General features: G+C 36.7%; 1 protein-coding gene across 6 annotated transcripts in view; it reads right to left on the bottom strand.

The window, feature by feature from the left end:
• Kyat3 (kynurenine aminotransferase 3) overlaps positions 1-17,431 on the bottom strand; it is a 52,209-nt gene that overhangs the window by 8,390 nt on the left and 26,388 nt on the right. For 5 of the 6 annotated variants that reach the window (XM_047541092.1, XM_047541067.1, XM_047541099.1 and 2 more), the window contains 5 exons: positions 11,865-11,941; positions 10,236-10,325; positions 5,649-5,835; positions 529-602; positions 178-264 (listed from right to left, as the gene is read on the bottom strand). In XM_047541092.1, the coding sequence (XP_047397048.1) occupies positions 178-264; positions 529-602; positions 5,649-5,835; positions 10,236-10,325; positions 11,865-11,941 (515 nt within the window). The remainder of the gene's footprint in view (positions 1-177; positions 265-528; positions 603-5,648; positions 5,836-10,235; positions 10,326-11,864; positions 11,942-17,431) is intronic. The other variant, XM_047541082.1, reaches the window with a different exon arrangement.

Below are 17,431 nucleotides of genomic sequence, written 5' to 3'. Positions count from 1 at the left end.
ATTATGTTGCCTTCCCTCAAAGTAGGCTGAGTCTAATACACAGTTAATTTCATGGCAACCAGTTAAAATGTAAAAACTGCATGTGAACCTATAATTTGTAGCAACAGAAGAAAAATGTGTTATAAATTCTAAGGAAAGATATTATAAATGTGTTTTTGGATATAACAGGGAACTTACTTTAATGAAGCAAAATCTCACAAACTTTTCAAACTGTGGTTTAGTTTCTGAGTTACAGAATGCTGAAACAGGAATGGCTGATAATTTCTGAAAAAGAAAGAGGATGATCCAGTGGGAAAACTACTTACATTTCAAATATTAATTTTGAGATCATGGGCTTTAGAAATAAATACATGCTTCTGAATATTCACAATTTCTAAAAATAAGAATGTTCTAAAAATCCCCCAGCAAGCCATGAGTAGAATAACATGTAACAAAACTATAGTAAATAATTTTCAAAGTATGTTAGCAAGTTTCCTTTCTAATTATGTATCAAATATGACACGATGTTCTAGAGGCCAATAAACATACCTTATTTTTAGTCATCCACTTCACAAATTTATAGTCATAAGGCTCATCATTCTTCATATCAGAGAGGTCAGCATCTAAAACAACATGGATTTCACTTAAGTCTGTCAAGATTCGAAATTTTTTTCTGATTTAAATAGGTGTAGCTTAGAACTTTCTCAGAGGATAATTACAGAATATGCTGGTGAGGTGCAAAGTGAGGAATGACTTTACAGCAGCACTCCACATGTGCACCTAACCACACTTCTCAACACATGCAGCTGTTAGGATAGGACTACATAGGACAGGGGAAGGAAAGAGGAGTGTTGCCTTTCTATCTAGAAATAAGACTCCATGATAATTACCAAGGAAATAACAGCTATCTCTATATTCATAAGCAATATTTATACCTCCCAATAGATTTTAAGTTCCATGAGAGTAACTGTCCATTTTTTAAATCTGTTGTTTCCCCAACACTCAGGTTAGTGACCAGCATATACATTTTGAAAACCATGTTTGTTGAATCAGTACATATTATTGTTTATAAACAGAAAATGTCTGTTTAGATCTTCCAAATACTATGCTTATTGTTTATCTCTTGTTTCCATATAGTAGGCTGTTTTAAAAATTTTAAATTTGGGGAAAAAAATCTTTGAATATGCATCCCTATTCTTATCACTTTCATCAATCTTGCTTTAAAGTCTGGGCAGGATATTTCTCTGACATTCAGTTTTGGCTAAAATAATACATTTCCTATTATTTCAAATTTATTGACTTATACTGTTAGATTTCCTGGAATACCCCAAAATAACTAATGTTGATGTGTACTGTTATCTATATATTGCTCAAAATAAATCAAGGCAGCTATTTTACTTCTCTTATTTACTAATAATACTGAATCTTTTCAAATCGACTATGTAAAAATTTTGTCATTGAAGAAAGCTTCACTTGTGTTTTTTTTCCAGGTCTTAACCTGCTTCTATCTTATTTTTCTCTCCAGTTTGCCCACTGCTTTAAGAAAACTGTAAAGTCATCATATAACACTGATAATATACTACAATTTATTGAGCACTTACTATTCACTAAGCATGATGCTTGATCTCATTTAGTTGTCATATTTTTGAGAGATGCTTACAGTCTTCTATGAATGAGGAAGTTAAAGTGCTATTTCAAGATATATGTGTGTGGGTGTTTAATGCAACTTTGGCACTAACAAAAATGACAGCTTGAAAAAAAGCTAGAATTTAATTGTAAATTATGTGAAAACTTCATGTGGTAAGTGCACAGTAGTAGTGTATTTGAGGTACAAAGGTACCTAGGACCATTATCCATGGGAATAGGAATAAGTGCAGGAAATTCCCATTTTAAACTCTAGGATGAAGCACATTGGTTAGGATGTGAACCTCAAGGTCCAGAAAACAGTCTGTTTACTTATTTTTTTGACATAATACCTTTATTTCATTTTTTTATTTTATGTGGTGCTGAGGATCAAACCCAGTGCCTCACATATGCTAGCAAGTGCTATACCAGTGAGCCACAACCCCAGCCCCTCTGTTACTTATTAGTTGATAAAATTTAGTAAATTAATTTGATTCTCTGTCTCTCTCGTTTTTTGGTGAGGGGTGGGGTGGGTGGGGAGGGAATGCCAGGGATTGAGCACTGGGGCACTTAACCACTAAGTCACATCCCCAGTCTTTTTTATTTTGAGACAGAGTCTCACTAAGTTGCTTAGGTTCTCACTAAATTGTTGAGGCTGGCCTTGAACTTGCAATTCTTCTGCCTCAGCCTCCCAAGTTACTCACATTACAGAGTGTGGGCCACCATGCCCTGCTTTGATTCTCTATCTTTCTTATCTATCAGTGGGGACATGATAGCACAAATCTCATAACCTCTTGAAAATGTGATATTTGTAAAACTCTTAATACAATACCTACTATATCGTAAATGCTCAATAAATATTAACCAGTTAACAATTGTTGTTAATTGTAAAGCAAAATATTTACTATGTTTATAAATATTATGGTTTACTTTTGTCCCTTGTTTGTCATCAAATGAAGGTTTTTGTTTTACATTTAGCAAAGCATAGCACCAACCTGTAGTATATGAAGAATTTACACACTGCAATTTTTTTCTACATAAAGATGTATTGTCTTTATTCTTTTTTCCTACCCATATGTTATTTCAAAGTAATACTCAGATTGGTTCTAGAATGCTTAACAAATAAAGAAAAAGGAAAATTAGAAAAAGTCTACCATAGATGTAGAATTCTCATTTGTATTATTAATACACACTGCAAATTAATCAAAGTAATTAAAAGCATAAAATAAAACAAAGTTTTCTTTATGTATAGGAGGAGTTTTCTTTATGTATGGGTGGAGGACCATAAAGAAGGAAGCCCCACCCCCACCCACATCCCATCGTCTAGGAAGGTTCTCTATCCCAAAGCTTATTTTAACTACACTAGTTCAAGATCTAAGACCTAAATCAGTGTTGCATGCTAGATGAATTGACTGAGGAAAGCATGGGAAACTAATTAAAAGTTTGGTGCAATAATCCGAATTCCATCATTGTCCTTTTTTGATAATTAATGTCACAGTGTGATAAATCCTTTTTAGAATTTATTATCTGGAAAAATTTGGATCCAGATAAGAACAATTCTTATCTAAGAAGCTGTAAAGTTTCCTTTAACCAAGAAGGCTGTAATCAACTCCATTTTTCAATTTGTCTTTTCTGCCATGAAAGTCTCAAGTTAATGCTAATCATAATACCATATGAATCCTGGGGACTGAAATATTGGTTTCCTTGACCTCCTACATGGCATGATTTTTGATTTATATATAGTGTTTTCTACTCCCACATTACTATGTACAAGACTTTTAATGTGAGTAGGCTCAAATTCCTTTTGGAAACATATGAAGTATAATCATTTTCTTGTAAATAAAATAATTCAGGTGAAGAATCTTGTGGATTTCTGATTCAAAGGCAAAAATATAAATGATGAAAACTGAGCTATTTTTTTTTTATCATCCCATAAAACAAGTTGCCTGTTTAGACCCAATATAGGATTGCTTTCTAAACCTTGGAGTACAGAACATCTGAAAGGGTTTTATGTAAGTATGGAGCCTGGGAACCTGCCAAGTACAGCTCTCTGGCAATAGGACCACAAGAATCTCTGCTTGCCATAGCCTCTTATTCTCTTGCAACAAATGAAGAAATGTATGGAAAGACAAACTTGCTTCAGTTGAGTCAGACCTTATGTAGTGAATTCTTATACTTTCATGTTACCTCAGTATCTGTTTGGAACATAAGTTGGACATTCTCACATCAGAAGCAAGATTTCAGCACCCTCAAAGTTTCTACTTTGCCTCCTCTGTTCCTCTCAAGATATTTTCTTTATGTAATCACCTCCTGCTGACCATTTCCCTGTGGAAAGTCAGGTACAACCCAGTTAATTTGCCCTCATGACTGCCCCTGCCCCCGCCATGAACTACAAAGATCCACACACTGACAACCTCTCAGTTGAAGTGTAACTCTATCCAGCTTGTATCTGCTCCCTCTATACACCTACTAACCTCCCACTAAACTCCCTCTAAATCACCTACTGTGTAAGGAACCTTCCTGGGTAATGCTCTGCATCCTCAATACGACTTTGGCCCATAGGGTGCAGTGGTGTACCATTGTAACCTCAGCTGTTCTGGAGGCTGAGGCAGGAGATTGCAAGTTCAAGGCCAGCCTCAGTGAGACCCTATCTCAAACTAAAATTTAAAACGAAGGGTTGTGGGGGTCAGAGATGTAGCTAAGAGGTAGAGAGTCCCTAGTTTTAATCCCCAATACCACAAAAAGCAAAAAAAAAAAAAAAAAAAAAAGGGCTTTGGTCTACAGGTCCTTCCTTCTCTCTCTGGTTCTCTACCCACAGGTTGAGCATGCATTTCCCAGAGGGCCAGTACTTCCTGTGATCTCTCCTGGGAGGGCTAGCCTCTTCTTTCTGGGATCTGTAAGTAATGCATGGATTCTTCAATTCATATGTTTTATTATTCTGCCTCTGCTGTGTCCTACTTGACCAAAAGAGCCAAACTGAATTTTTCTTCTGAAAAGACCTCTCCTAGAAAGTGGCTATCTTGCTAGGAATAAACTGAGCACAGGTCAGACAAGAGCCACAGGGCTGTCTGTTAGTATAAACAAGCTTCCAGGGTCAGACACTGAAGCAATGGGGCCACTCACCAGGATAAGGAAGGTTCTAGGACAGTGCAAATACCCATGTCCACTTCTCCTGCTGCCCCACCAGGATTTACAGTCACTCTCCAGAGATAGACCTCAAGTACAAAGCATAGGAAAACCAAGACACCTTGCTCCCCAAACGTGAGAGTGAACCATTACAAGATGTAGAAACTGGTATTGTCACATATTTGTATATTAGAAAATAATTCCTGCCTGAGGAAAATAAATTTAAAAATATAATCATTGTTTTGTCATAAAATTGAAGATTTCTTTTACTTTCTCCAGTTTTCTAAAATTTGGAATAAATAAAAAAACTTCAGTTTTTCAAGTTCAGTGGCATACAGTATTTTTGTAACTAAATTTTAAAATAAAACTAAATTTAGAATAGCTGTAATTTCTGTAAATAAATTTCTGTCAGTTTATTATTGTTCGTAGTATTTTTTAAAGAAAAGTAAGTTATATCTAAAACATCATGTTTTTAATTTCGAGATTTGTTGATGGTTTATGAGAATTACATCTATCAGCTTTAAGTAAATAATGTTCTTTTTTAGACACAAAATTATCGAGAATTTTTATGTTAAGCAAAAAGGAAATGAAAATGTTGTTTAAATGAACACAGGGTACCTATATTCGTTCATACATTGGTGTTTTAAATTACATGCCAGAACAGGATGAGAACAAATTCTACGTTTAATAGAATACCTCCAGCAACACTGACTCCACCTAATACTACCATTGGCAACAGTCACATTTCAGCTAAAAGTTCTAAAAATAAAGATAATCATAAAAGTTCACATTGTGAAAATCCATCTTTTTCTATGAATAAAATGCTGCTATGGTTTTGACCCCAATCTTTTCTGCATAATTCTACTATAATTTCAAACATAAGTTTCTGTTTAATTGAAGTAATGAAAACCTTTACAAACCCAGTGAAGACACATTGGCTATGATGAAGTATCCCCCATCAGGAACTATGGGTTTCAGGCCAACACTTTCAAGTAAATGCACCATCCGATCTCTTTTTACTTCTAATTCTTTTGGCAAAGAATTAAAGTAACACTCTGGGTCATCCATGCGCTTGATGTCAATCCAAAAAGCTTGAGCCAAGGCTTCCTGTATGTTAAGGTTGAAAATGTGGAGAGGAAATATGGTAATGTTAGTTATTGCTCAATTTATTGGTATAATAAATAAAGATCATCTGATTATTAGCAAAATGATCATTCAGGAAATTCCAGTGAATCTATGTGGAGGAATCAGTTATAAAACAATGATTAAATGTAATGTGACATACTCAGAATGAATCATGAAAATCCAAATTGGAAAAGATGTATTAGCTAAAGATGGTTTATTTGGTTAAAAAAAAAATCATTAAGATTGAGATGAGCTGCAGAATAATTTGCCAAATCTAAGTCTAAAAACTGACCAGGGAAATGATAAAGCAGTCAGGTTTCCCTATCACTGGGAGCACTGAGAGCTGACCCACTGTGTCAAGGAGGACATGTACTCCCCACACCCCATAGGGTGCAAATCCCGCTGTAATCGCTGATAACCCTGGAAGGCAGTCTAAATGAAATAAGGATCGGCGATGAGTTTCTGGAGTGGGTGGGAAACTCCTCTACCTCTCTCTAAGCAAGTCAGGAGAACCAGGAGGAGAAGCTGTGTCAAGAAACAAGTTAATGTTAAATGCAATGGGCAGTGTTTATGTCTCTTAAATCCATATGTTGAAATCCTAATCCCTCAGGTGATGGTATGAGGAGGTGGGGCCTCTGGGAGGTGATTAAATCAAGAGCACAGAGCCCCCAGGAATTGTATTAGTGTCCTTGTAAAAGGGAGCTAACTCCCCCTCCCACCATGAGAGGACACAGTGAAAAAGTGACATCCGTGAGGAAAAAGGCCCTCATCTAACACGGAATCTGCCAGTGCCTGGATCTGGCACTTCCCAGTCCCAGAACTGTAAGAAATAAATTTCTTTAGTTGATAAGTCACCCGGTTCATGGTCCTTTGTTATAGCAGCCTGAACAGACTAAGATGTAAAGGATCAGGCAGTGCCTGAGGAGGGCAACAGGCCAGGAACAAGTAAACAGGTCAAAATCAAGATGTGCAAAAAGAACAAAGATCTTGGATGTGCAGAAGAGCAGAAGCTCAGTAGGCAAAGTGAAAAGGGATGGCTTAGAAATGATGGTATTGGAACCAACAAGGAGATCCAGGCAAAGAAAGAACTGGAATAGCTAAGAGAGAAGAAAAGAGCAGAGTAGTCAATTGTTTTCTCAGTTCATAAAGTTTATTTTTGTATTTTAGTATTCTGTGTTGAATAGTAAATGGTCAAACTTCATTTATATGCCTACTATGTATTGGGCTCTGGACCCAGTATATGCAGATAAGTTAGGGAGGAAAATACATAAAGAAATAAATGTCATTCTGTGAACAGGAAGCAAAGCAGTCAAAATTTAAGGAAATGAACCAAAAGTAAAAGGTGTCAAGAACTAAAAGCTAAATTCATTCACTCAGTAAATATGTACTGATGATATATAAATATTAAGCCTGGAATTCAGATAAGAGTTAGGAAAAAACAATTAACAAGACATAATCCTTGCTTTATAGAGTTTCCAATTAGTGTACTCTGAAAGGGATTGGGGTAGAGAGGAGAAAACAAATACATGAAAAAGGCAGGATATAATTTGTTTTGTTGGAAGAACTGTGAAAAGTTCAGTGTGGATGAACAGCAGCAAAAGACACACATGACAAGAGATAAGACCATAGAGCAGGCTTCGTGGCAAAAATAGAATAGAATGAATAATTCTGCAGTATCAAGAAACCAGGGGCCAGTTTCCAAACATGGCTGAGTGAAAAATAGGACACCAAGCTGAAATGGAGAATAAGGTGATTCAGAAAAAGATGCCTGAGATTCTCAGCTCTATCTTTTTCTTAGAAACTTATTCATTCTCTGTAGAAGATATTGCCCTAGAAAACTCAGAGTGCAGAGGCATAAGCATCCTAACTGCAGCATTATCCTGGACTCCTCTCTTTTTCTCAATATCCATAAGTAATCCATTGACAAATACTGTTAGTTTAACTTCAAAATTCAGAATGCAATCACTTTTTGCCAAGTCTCCCATCCCTTTATTAGTTGAATCCACTGGCACTTCTCTCCTGAATTTCTGGAAAGGCTTTCTCACTCAATAAAGCACCAGATCCCCTTGGTGACATAAGCCAGAACATGTCACTACTGTGTTCAAAACTCTCCTGTGGCTGCCTATGTCACTTAGTCCTAAGAGTGACACTGCTCAGCTTGATCTGACTCCCAGTTATCCCTCTGGTCTTACCTCCTTCTACTCTTCTCCCTGATCATCTCATCCCAGCCTCTATTCTGGTCACAGATACAAACTGCCAGTCAGGTGGTCTGCCACAGGGCATTTATATTTGCTGTTCTCTCAATCCACAGGGTTCTTCTCTGGGTAACCATGTGACTGCTAAACATCCTTCAGTTTGTTGCTTAAATGTTTTTTTAGTGAGGCTCACAAGATTACCATATATAACATTGTATATTCCTCCCTTGGCACTTTATGTTTCTTCTCTGCTCTGCTTCATTTTTTTTTCTTTGCATCTATCAACCTTTGATACATTACATTTTAAAAATATTTGTGTATTATTTGTGTCCCTCATTAGGTGGCATGCTCCACAAGTGCAGGAAATGTTGTCTGCTCTAACTCCAATACTCAGAAAATAGTTGTTGCATAACTGAATGGATTTATGAAAAGGATAATATGAGTTTGATATATAATAAAAATGGGCATAGTGGTACATTCCTATAATCTCAACTACTTAGGAAGCTGAGGGAGGAAGATCACAAGTTCAAGGTCAGCCTCTGCAATTCGGTGAGACCCTGTCTCAAGATATAAAAGAACTGGGGATGGAGCTCAGTGGTAAAGAGCCCCTGGGTTCAACTGCAAGTATCAAATGAATCCAAATACTAGAACTGGCCTTTATCATGGTATTACTTTTTTTTTTTTTTTAAAGGAAGAAAATAAAAGAAAAAGTAATAAGTAAAAGAAAAGAGAAATAAAAAAGAATTTCAATGAAACTTTTTTCCTGTTAAGTAGGTATTTTTTTTGAAACAATGCAAAAAAAAAAAACAACAAAAAAAACCTGTCAGTTCAGTGAAGCCATTGCACTTTAGTCTTTGGTCCTTTAACTGCCCTCTAGAAATAGAACATTTTTTTTCCACATTTTGTTATTCACAAAATGATAAATAGATCTGTTTCTGTAAATAAAAAACACAAAAAATAGAAATAAAATACATTAAAAGTTCTGGAACCTACCGTCCCTATCTACTAATTTCACCCACTTCTCTTGACCTCACAAATAGCCACTTTTCCTAGTTTCTTAGGATCCTTCCAGAGTTCCTTCAAGAAAACATAAGAAGTCCCCCTTCTCTTCATATACAAAATGTAGCATAAATATATGTGTACCTTACTTTTTAAAAATTTTTGCTTCATACATAATATATTCTGGAAAACTTTCCTTATCAGTACTTATAAAGTTTCCTATTCCCTTTCTTTTTTTCCTTTCTTTTAAATAGCTATTGAAGTAGATGGAATAATGACCCCCAAAGATGCTTGTATCTCCAAACTCATAACCTGTAAATATGTCATCTTGCTTGGTAAAAGAACTTCACAGGTGTGATTTAAATTAAGGAATGAGGAGAGTATCCAACAGGGCTACTGTAAACACAGGTCCTTTTGAGGGAAAGAGGAGGTAGAAGAGTTAAGAGTCACAGAGTTATGTGTTGACAAAAAGTGGAGGTTGGAGGGATGTGACCGTGGGCCAAGGAATGCAGGCAACCTGAGAAGCTAGAAAAGGCAAGGAACTGATTCTTCCCTAGCACTAGGGGAGGGAACGCAGCAATGTTGACACCTGCAGCTTAGCCCTGGTAAGATCCATTTCCAGCTTCTGACACATAAGATAACAAATTTGTGCTGTTTGAGGTCACTAGATTTGTGGTAATTTGTTACAGCAGCAAGAAGAAACTAATAAAGTCATACAATATTTTGGTATTTGGATAAATTATGGTTTACTTAACCACCTGTCTATAGATGGGTAACGGACTACCCCCAATCATCTGCAATAAATAGCCACATTCATTCCTATCTTGCATATGCAGATGATAGCACTGGGGTAAATCCTCAGAAGACAGATTGCTGTTTGTAGGGCTAGTACATCTGTAATTTTGCTGAGTGCTACCACCATCCTTCAGAGCGTTGGTAGTACTTTGTATTCCCCATAGCAATGCACGTGCGTTCAAAGCTAAAACCTGATGTATAAAAGAAATAAAACAAAAAAAAGCTCGCCTCATTACAATGAATATGCATCTGCTCCTAGATTCCCAGATTATTTTAGAAGACCCTACTTAGGAAGGACCTGAAGGGAAGAACAAAGTCAACTCAAATATGCACATAAAAGTGACACCTGCACCAATGATCCATGCTTCAACCCTCTGTTGCCCCAACACCTACCTGTAGAGGAGTTGCACAAGTGTAAACAGTGTTTTGTTGAACCGTCTGTAAATGTTTTATCAAATGATTGGGACCAATGGTCCAGCCAAGCTGGGAAAGGGAAAAATAAAAGCAGATTTCAAAAATTTGTCTAATAGTATCTATCAAATTGGAGAGAGGAGTTAATGCAATTGTTAAATACAGGCAATTCAGAAATGTTCATATTAAAGTCAGGCATGGTGGTGCATGCCTGGAAATCCCAGCAGCTCAGGAGGCTAAGGCAGAAGGATGACAAGTTCAAAGCCAGCCTCAGCGACTTCCTGAGACCTTCTGCCCCCAGCTCCAAAATAGGGCTGGTGATGTAGCTCAGTGGTAGAGCACCAGAGTTTCATCCCTGATATTGTATGTGTGTGCACACACATACACAGAATAAATAGATTAAAAAAAAAAAAAAAAGAAATGTTCACACCATGAAAGTAGGCCAGTATTCATACTTAAAAGCATTTCAACACCATCCTTTTTGTGTGAGTTTCCAAATGGAGTCACTAAGCCATGCCTTCATCACTGAGCTCTGCCTTTGGAAGGTAAACAAAGCCTACAGTCACTGTTAGCCTTTCCTCCCTCTTCTAATTTGTGACTTCTGGTATTTCCAGTGGGAAAGCTTGTTTGAATTATAGACACAAGTAACTCTGAAGGAGGGCCTAAAGGATTCTCACATCATCAAAACATCAAAGCCTTTGATTCCCAAGGTCTCCTTTTGATGCTCCTTGCATCTTAGCCATGTTCAGTAGGGGTGAGGCTGGAAAAGAAGAGTTTCAACTGGATAAATTTATTTTTTAATAAACAGTATAGTGGTTAAGTGCATGGATTCTGAAGCCAGACTATCTGCCCTAGCTTGAATTTATCAGCAGTATAACCTCAGGCAAGAAATTTAACTTTTCTGTGTTTTATTTTACCATCTGTAAAACAGAAATAATAATCATAATCCACCTTATAATGTTATAAGAATGAAAAGAATTAGTACATGTAAAACACTTTAGAGTCTGGTATATGTAAATGCCAAAGTATTAGCCATTATTATTTTTCTTCTTTTATGCTGAACATCCTTTGCAAAGAAAAAGTGTCATCAGTTGATCACTTATAAAACAGAAAAATTACCTAATTTTTCTTACTTTTAAAGAAGTTATTAGATCTCAGTAAGAAGCTCAAAGTTGGGCACGGTGGAGCATTTTTATAATCCCAGTAGCTCTGAAGACTGAGGCAGGAGGATTAAAAGTTCAAAGCCAACCTCAGCCACTTAGCGAGGTCCTAAGCAATTTAGCAAGACCCTGTCTCAAAATAAAACATAAAAAGGACTGGGGATGTGCTCCATGGCTATGCGCCCCTCGGTTTAATCCCTGGTACCAAAAAAGAATGAAGCTCAACATCAAAGTTGAATAAATCAATAAGCAAAAGATGATTAAGTATAAAAACTTGTGTAAACTGAGTATATTTGCATTTAACACACAAAACACTACAAAAGGTAAATACATGCCTATTTTTAAGGAACTAAAACAAATCTGGGGGTGCTTGGCATCAAACCCAGGGCCTCTCACATGCTAAGCACATGCTCTACCATGGGCTACACCGTTAAATTCTTATTCCTCTTACCTTCCAACCGGTCACACTGAAAGTTTTCCCAGCACTTCCAATTGTTACTGTTCTCTCCCACATACCTGGAAACGTGGCTGGGGAAAAAAAAAAAAAAGGTTAAATAACTGCTTTCCAATCAATTTACATTTAATATAATCTAAAAACAACAAAGGCACATAAATTCAATGAAAATAAATGTATTAAATTACAGGGTAGTTAATATAGTTATGTCAATAGTTTTTTTTTTTTTCAGATAATGCAAATCTAAGTCCAAACTCAGCTGAAAATGTTGCAATGCTTTAGAATATCACAATGCTGTACCAAAATAACATGTAAATAGATTTAATAATTTAAAGTGGCAAAATTATTCCCATGGGCAGGAGTGGCAGGGATATCAGCAGGCAGCAATCTGGGCCAGGCCAAGTGGCAGCGTCACAATGTGAGAAGTAGCTGTACATTGAACACAATGATCCTGTGGCACGGTTTCAGTTGGGGTCGAGTCTTGATTATTGCACAACCCCCCTTTCATTCTGTTCATTTTCTGAGTCGGTTTCTCTAAGTTTCCTAGAGCAATGGTTCTTAAAATGTGGCCCACACCAGCAATGTCAGCATCACTGGGGACTTGTAAAGAAGGAATTTGTTTGGCTTCATTCCACACCACTGAATCAGAAACCCTGAGGGCAGGCCCATTAATCTATGTGTATGTGTTTTGCTTATGTCTCAAAGATTGAGAGATAAATCCTATATCATATAATTCACCCACTTAAAGTGTACAATCCAGTCGTTTTTGGTATACCTACAGACTAGTGCAACCATTACTACAAAAAATTTTAGAACATTTTTTCCACCGCAAAAGAAGCTCTGTACCCTTTATCTTCACCCTCTAATATCTCCAGCACCAACCACAATAGAAGCTGTCCCTGAGGGAAGTTTATTGAGTACACACATTTTCTCTGAAAGGCACATGACAGCCTTTTTGTGCTTAGGAACACTAGCCAGCATTTTAGCACTATCCTTTTGGGGGATTTTAAAGAGCAAAATCACCGTGAATGGAGGCTTGCTTATAGCTGAGCTAAAACAAGAAGAGTATCACCTTGTTCAACTTCAACTGGGAATGTGTATGTACGGTGAGTCAAATTTCTGGTCCTTCTTTGAATGAAGTGCCATGAGTATCAATTTTGAGGTGGCAAATATATTTGAGGGACTGGGTGAATTTACAAATAAAGAATTTATAATGAGAATCAACTGTGCAAAAGTTTTCAAGTTGATAAAATCTTCAAAAGTCATTCATTCACTTACTCATTCAGCCCTCAGATATGTACTAGCAATTAACTACCAGGGGCCAAGGACTAAGTTAGGTTCAGGGGAAACGAAGAGGAGTAAGACACAGCACCTATATTCAAAAACCTTAATAATGTCTATCAGAGAGCAGGGATAAGACACATCATAAAACTTAACAGTTTGAGAAGGGCTGGATGAGCATAGGAATGGAGTGTTACACAAGGATAAGGGTGGCTTTCTACAGCCAGTGATGGCTAAGCTGAGACTGGATCAACCACATGGGTCTTAGCCAGGCAAAAGAGAGGGAAAGTACTTTGGGCTCAGGGAATGCAGGGAACAAATGTCTGGAAGTACAAGAGTTTGTGAATCTGGCTGGACATTAATAAAGTAAGTTACTCCTCCATAAATCTTCTGAAAAAGCTACCTACAACACTGATTTTTAAATTCCTCAACTAATTTAGTTGTGAAGTTCTTAACATGCAACCTCACAAGCCTTTTCACTTGTCTGTAGAGGGATAGCAGGAGTTTTTGTTTTATTTTGTTTTGTTTTATTCTTAAAGCATTGGCATATACAAAGGGAAAATAAATGCTTATTTCTGGGGGGGCGGGTCTGAGTTTCTTCTTTCTTAATCTGCTCATAAGTAAGAAAAGTGTCTACTAAAATGTAATGTAGTTAAAGAGATTTCTAAAATGATGCATAACTAAGTATAGCCCATTGTGAAATATCTGCCAATATTTGTGACAGTAGGAACACTATATAAATCATAAAAGTTATGAACGTATTTTCTGTGGAATATAACAAAACCAGAAGGCAAACTGAGGAAAATATTTAGAAGGTCCATCTGAAAAAGGAATATTCTAACACAAAAGTAATTATATTCCTTCGAGTTTTTTTTTTTTTTTTGGTGCGGGGGTTAGTACCAGGGATTGAATTCAAGGGCACTTGACCACTGAGCCACATCCCCAGCCCTATTTTGTATTTTATTTAGAGACAGTGTCTCCATGAGTTGCTTAGTGCCTCCCTTTTGCTGAGGCTGGCTTTGGACTCTTGATACTCCAGCCTCAGCCTCCTGAGCTGCTGGGATTACAGATGTGCACCACTGTGCCCGACTTCCCTTCAAGTTTTGAGATATTTCTTCCAAAGTATTCCTAAAGAGCACCCTGACACATGCTTCACTTTTTTCTATTTGAACAGAGAAAAGTCTAAACAACACATAGAACAGAATATCACTTTCTTTAAAGCAACAATATACATTAAAAAATCAGGAAGGCTTATGAGTAAGAATATTTAACAATAAATTTTTGCAAATAGAAATCAAGCAGAGAAACTAGTACAATTCTTACATGTCTTACTATAAGTTATATCTGAGAGGGACCAAAACTATTCACTTAAACATAATACAGAGGTCTCTTTCAAAAAATATAAAATCTAACCCTAGTACTTAAAAGAAGAGCTCAGTAATTTGTTGATGACTATTTTAGTCATATAAAAGTGGATACCTTTTTTGAAGGAGTGATCTGATTAGCTGAACAGCTTATAAAGAGTTTCATACTAATTTTGTAAATATCAGTGTATTAGCATATAAATGGCAGTAGGGAGATTTCTTTTGTTGACTGAACTGTTATTTTACTAACTGAGAAACATTATTTGAACTAAGAATCTGATCCAATAAGAGCAAATTCTACCATTATATATAAGCTTTAATTAAAGTTAAAATATCCAGATGTTAATGTTCACTCAATCTCAGAGATTTGAGAAGCCGTAGAAGTTAATGTGAACAGACAGACAAGAGATGACCATGGACAGCTTTTCATGTGCATAAGTTATTAAAAAAAGAAAAAAAGAAAAAAAAAACACAAACTAAAACAATCTTTTCCAGGTCTGATGATTTTATAAAACTATATTCATTATATTTTTAAGTTTAGATTGCAGCTACATCTGAAAGTCAACTAGATTGCATTTCTCATTTATGACAAATAATGTTTAATCTGGCCAAAGCAGCTCTGTCATTCATAGATTAGTTAACAGAAGTAAAATAAAGATTAGAGACATGATAAAAGGTGCTGTTCCATGGAAAACTGCCTCTGTGGTAACAGGAAGATACTAATTTCATGATGCATGGTTAGAAAGTCCTATTATATTAGAAAACTACTATCCACTTTGCAAATTAATATGATAACTGTCAGATATGGACAATGACAAACCCTAAAATAGTGTGCCTGGGAAGAGGGAGTGAGGAAGAAGGTAACACATTGATAACACTGATCCTTTCCCAATACATTCTTTCCCAATACATGTCCATCCCAGGGATTGTCCTGGGGAAAGCAAACATCATCCAGTGAAAAGACAATCCCTGGGAAGGAGATATCCATCAAGCCTAAAATGAAAAGACTCTGGGAGGAAGCCAAAGCACTGATCCTTCCCCAAATAAATCCTTTCCCAGTGATAGTACAACGGGACCCTGAAGGGAAAGAGATATGCGCGTTGAACGCTAACCCCAGACCCTCCATTCTTCCCCAAGTAAAAATATGTCCCAGTAAAAACAAATTTCAAATTCTCACAGCCTGTTTCCTGAGAGCCCATATTGACATGCTCTGCTCTGTCAATAATTAAGTCACTTCTCAGTGTAACATATATAAGCACAGATTCCTCCTTTGACCAGGGGCTCATTTTCCATCAGCAAAGTGGGTCCATCAGAGGCATGGTTTCACTGCTGAATAAAGGCTCTGCATGTTGATCCATGAAGTTTGTACCCGGCTTGGTCCTTTTGTGCTAACAATAACCATTTTCCATCTTTCATGTAACAGACCACTGTAATGGTAGAATACTTATGTTTTAATACAAACAAACTGCACTTTCTAAATAATAATAGATTGATTTTTTTTCATTTAACTTCGTGGGCTGTCATAACAACTAAAAATAAATGAGTTAAAATATATGTCTTTTATATTTTTAGGAAACAATGCTCAGTTGCACTTTACCCTTGAGGGCTTATAATTCATAGGTTTAAAGAATAGATTTGAGACCATTGAAAATAATCTTTTGAAATGAATATTGCTAAACTGAGTTAATTACAAAATAACTGTTCATTATGGACTGATTTCTTTTGTTGTTGTTGTTAGTGCTGGGGACTAAACTTGGGCCCTCTGCCATTAAGCTATATCCACAGCACCCTGTCCCCCCATCTTTTTTGGTACCAGGGAATGAACCCTGGGGTGCTTAACTGCTGTACCACATCCCCAGTCCTTTTTATTTTTTATTTTGAGATAGGGCTTGCTAAGTTGCTTCGGGCCTTGCTAAATTCCTGAGGCTGGTTTTGAATTCATGATCCTCCTGCCTCAGGTTCCCATTGCTGGGATTATAGGCGTGCACCACCACACCCAGTTTGAACTGATTTTTGACTGGGAAAAAGTTTAAATGACAGAGGTCATCAACAAGAAGGGTGATGGTAGGCTCCTAAACATTTCAGACACATAACAACATTTTGCTATGTTAAGGTAGCATGTCCTGCAAATCCTTTACTCCCTTCTCTGAGAAAAGTCTTCCTGAGAAAATTCATTCCCTTTCATGGGTCCAGCTACTGTCACCATTTTGATGCCTGCCAGGATATTTTCCCTTGTAATCTGATCCTGACCATTAGAACTGTAATTCCACTTATTTCCAGATATCTCCTCCTCTCTGTCTCAGAGATACTCAGATTTATTTTATATCCATTCTATCCCTAGGTTCATCACTGCTGAATCATCCAGGCCAGTGATCCAGACTTGCTTGTTTTCTTCCAAACTTCAGATGTTGTGCTCTATGCACTACCTGCTGCTAAAGAGCCCCCATGTTTCACCTCCACTACCAGGGCATGTGATTTGCTTAAGACCCACATCTACATTGGTTCTTACCTTTATTTAAAAAAAATCCAACCATGGAACCAATTCACTTGCCTTGTCATACCTTTTGCAGTAGTTCTCAAAGTATGCTAACTGGCACCCTAGTGATCATTCAATGTCTAGGATCTTAAAAAAATCAATTTTGTTTTCTTCCACACAATTCTCTTAAGCCTTTGGCAATCGCTGCGACTTATCTGACAGTGAATGCTATGTGCTGTGGAACACATGAATCATTAGTGAACAAATCTTAAAGGCAGAATCAGAAAAACTCGAATGTGTGGGTTTCAATAGGTCTTTGTTACTGACAAGTATGAATAGCACTGTGATTTTCATATTGATTTCTAATTGTCAGATTTCTGTTGGGAAGAATCACTTCTAATTTCAAGATAAAACTGCTTCTATTTTATCACGTCACTATTTCA

Source organism: Sciurus carolinensis, chromosome 1 (genome assembly GCF_902686445.1).
Source record: "Sciurus carolinensis chromosome 1, mSciCar1.2, whole genome shotgun sequence".
NCBI lineage: Eukaryota > Metazoa > Chordata > Mammalia > Rodentia > Sciuridae > Sciurus > Sciurus carolinensis.
This window is presented reverse-complemented; position numbering and strand designations above follow the sequence as displayed.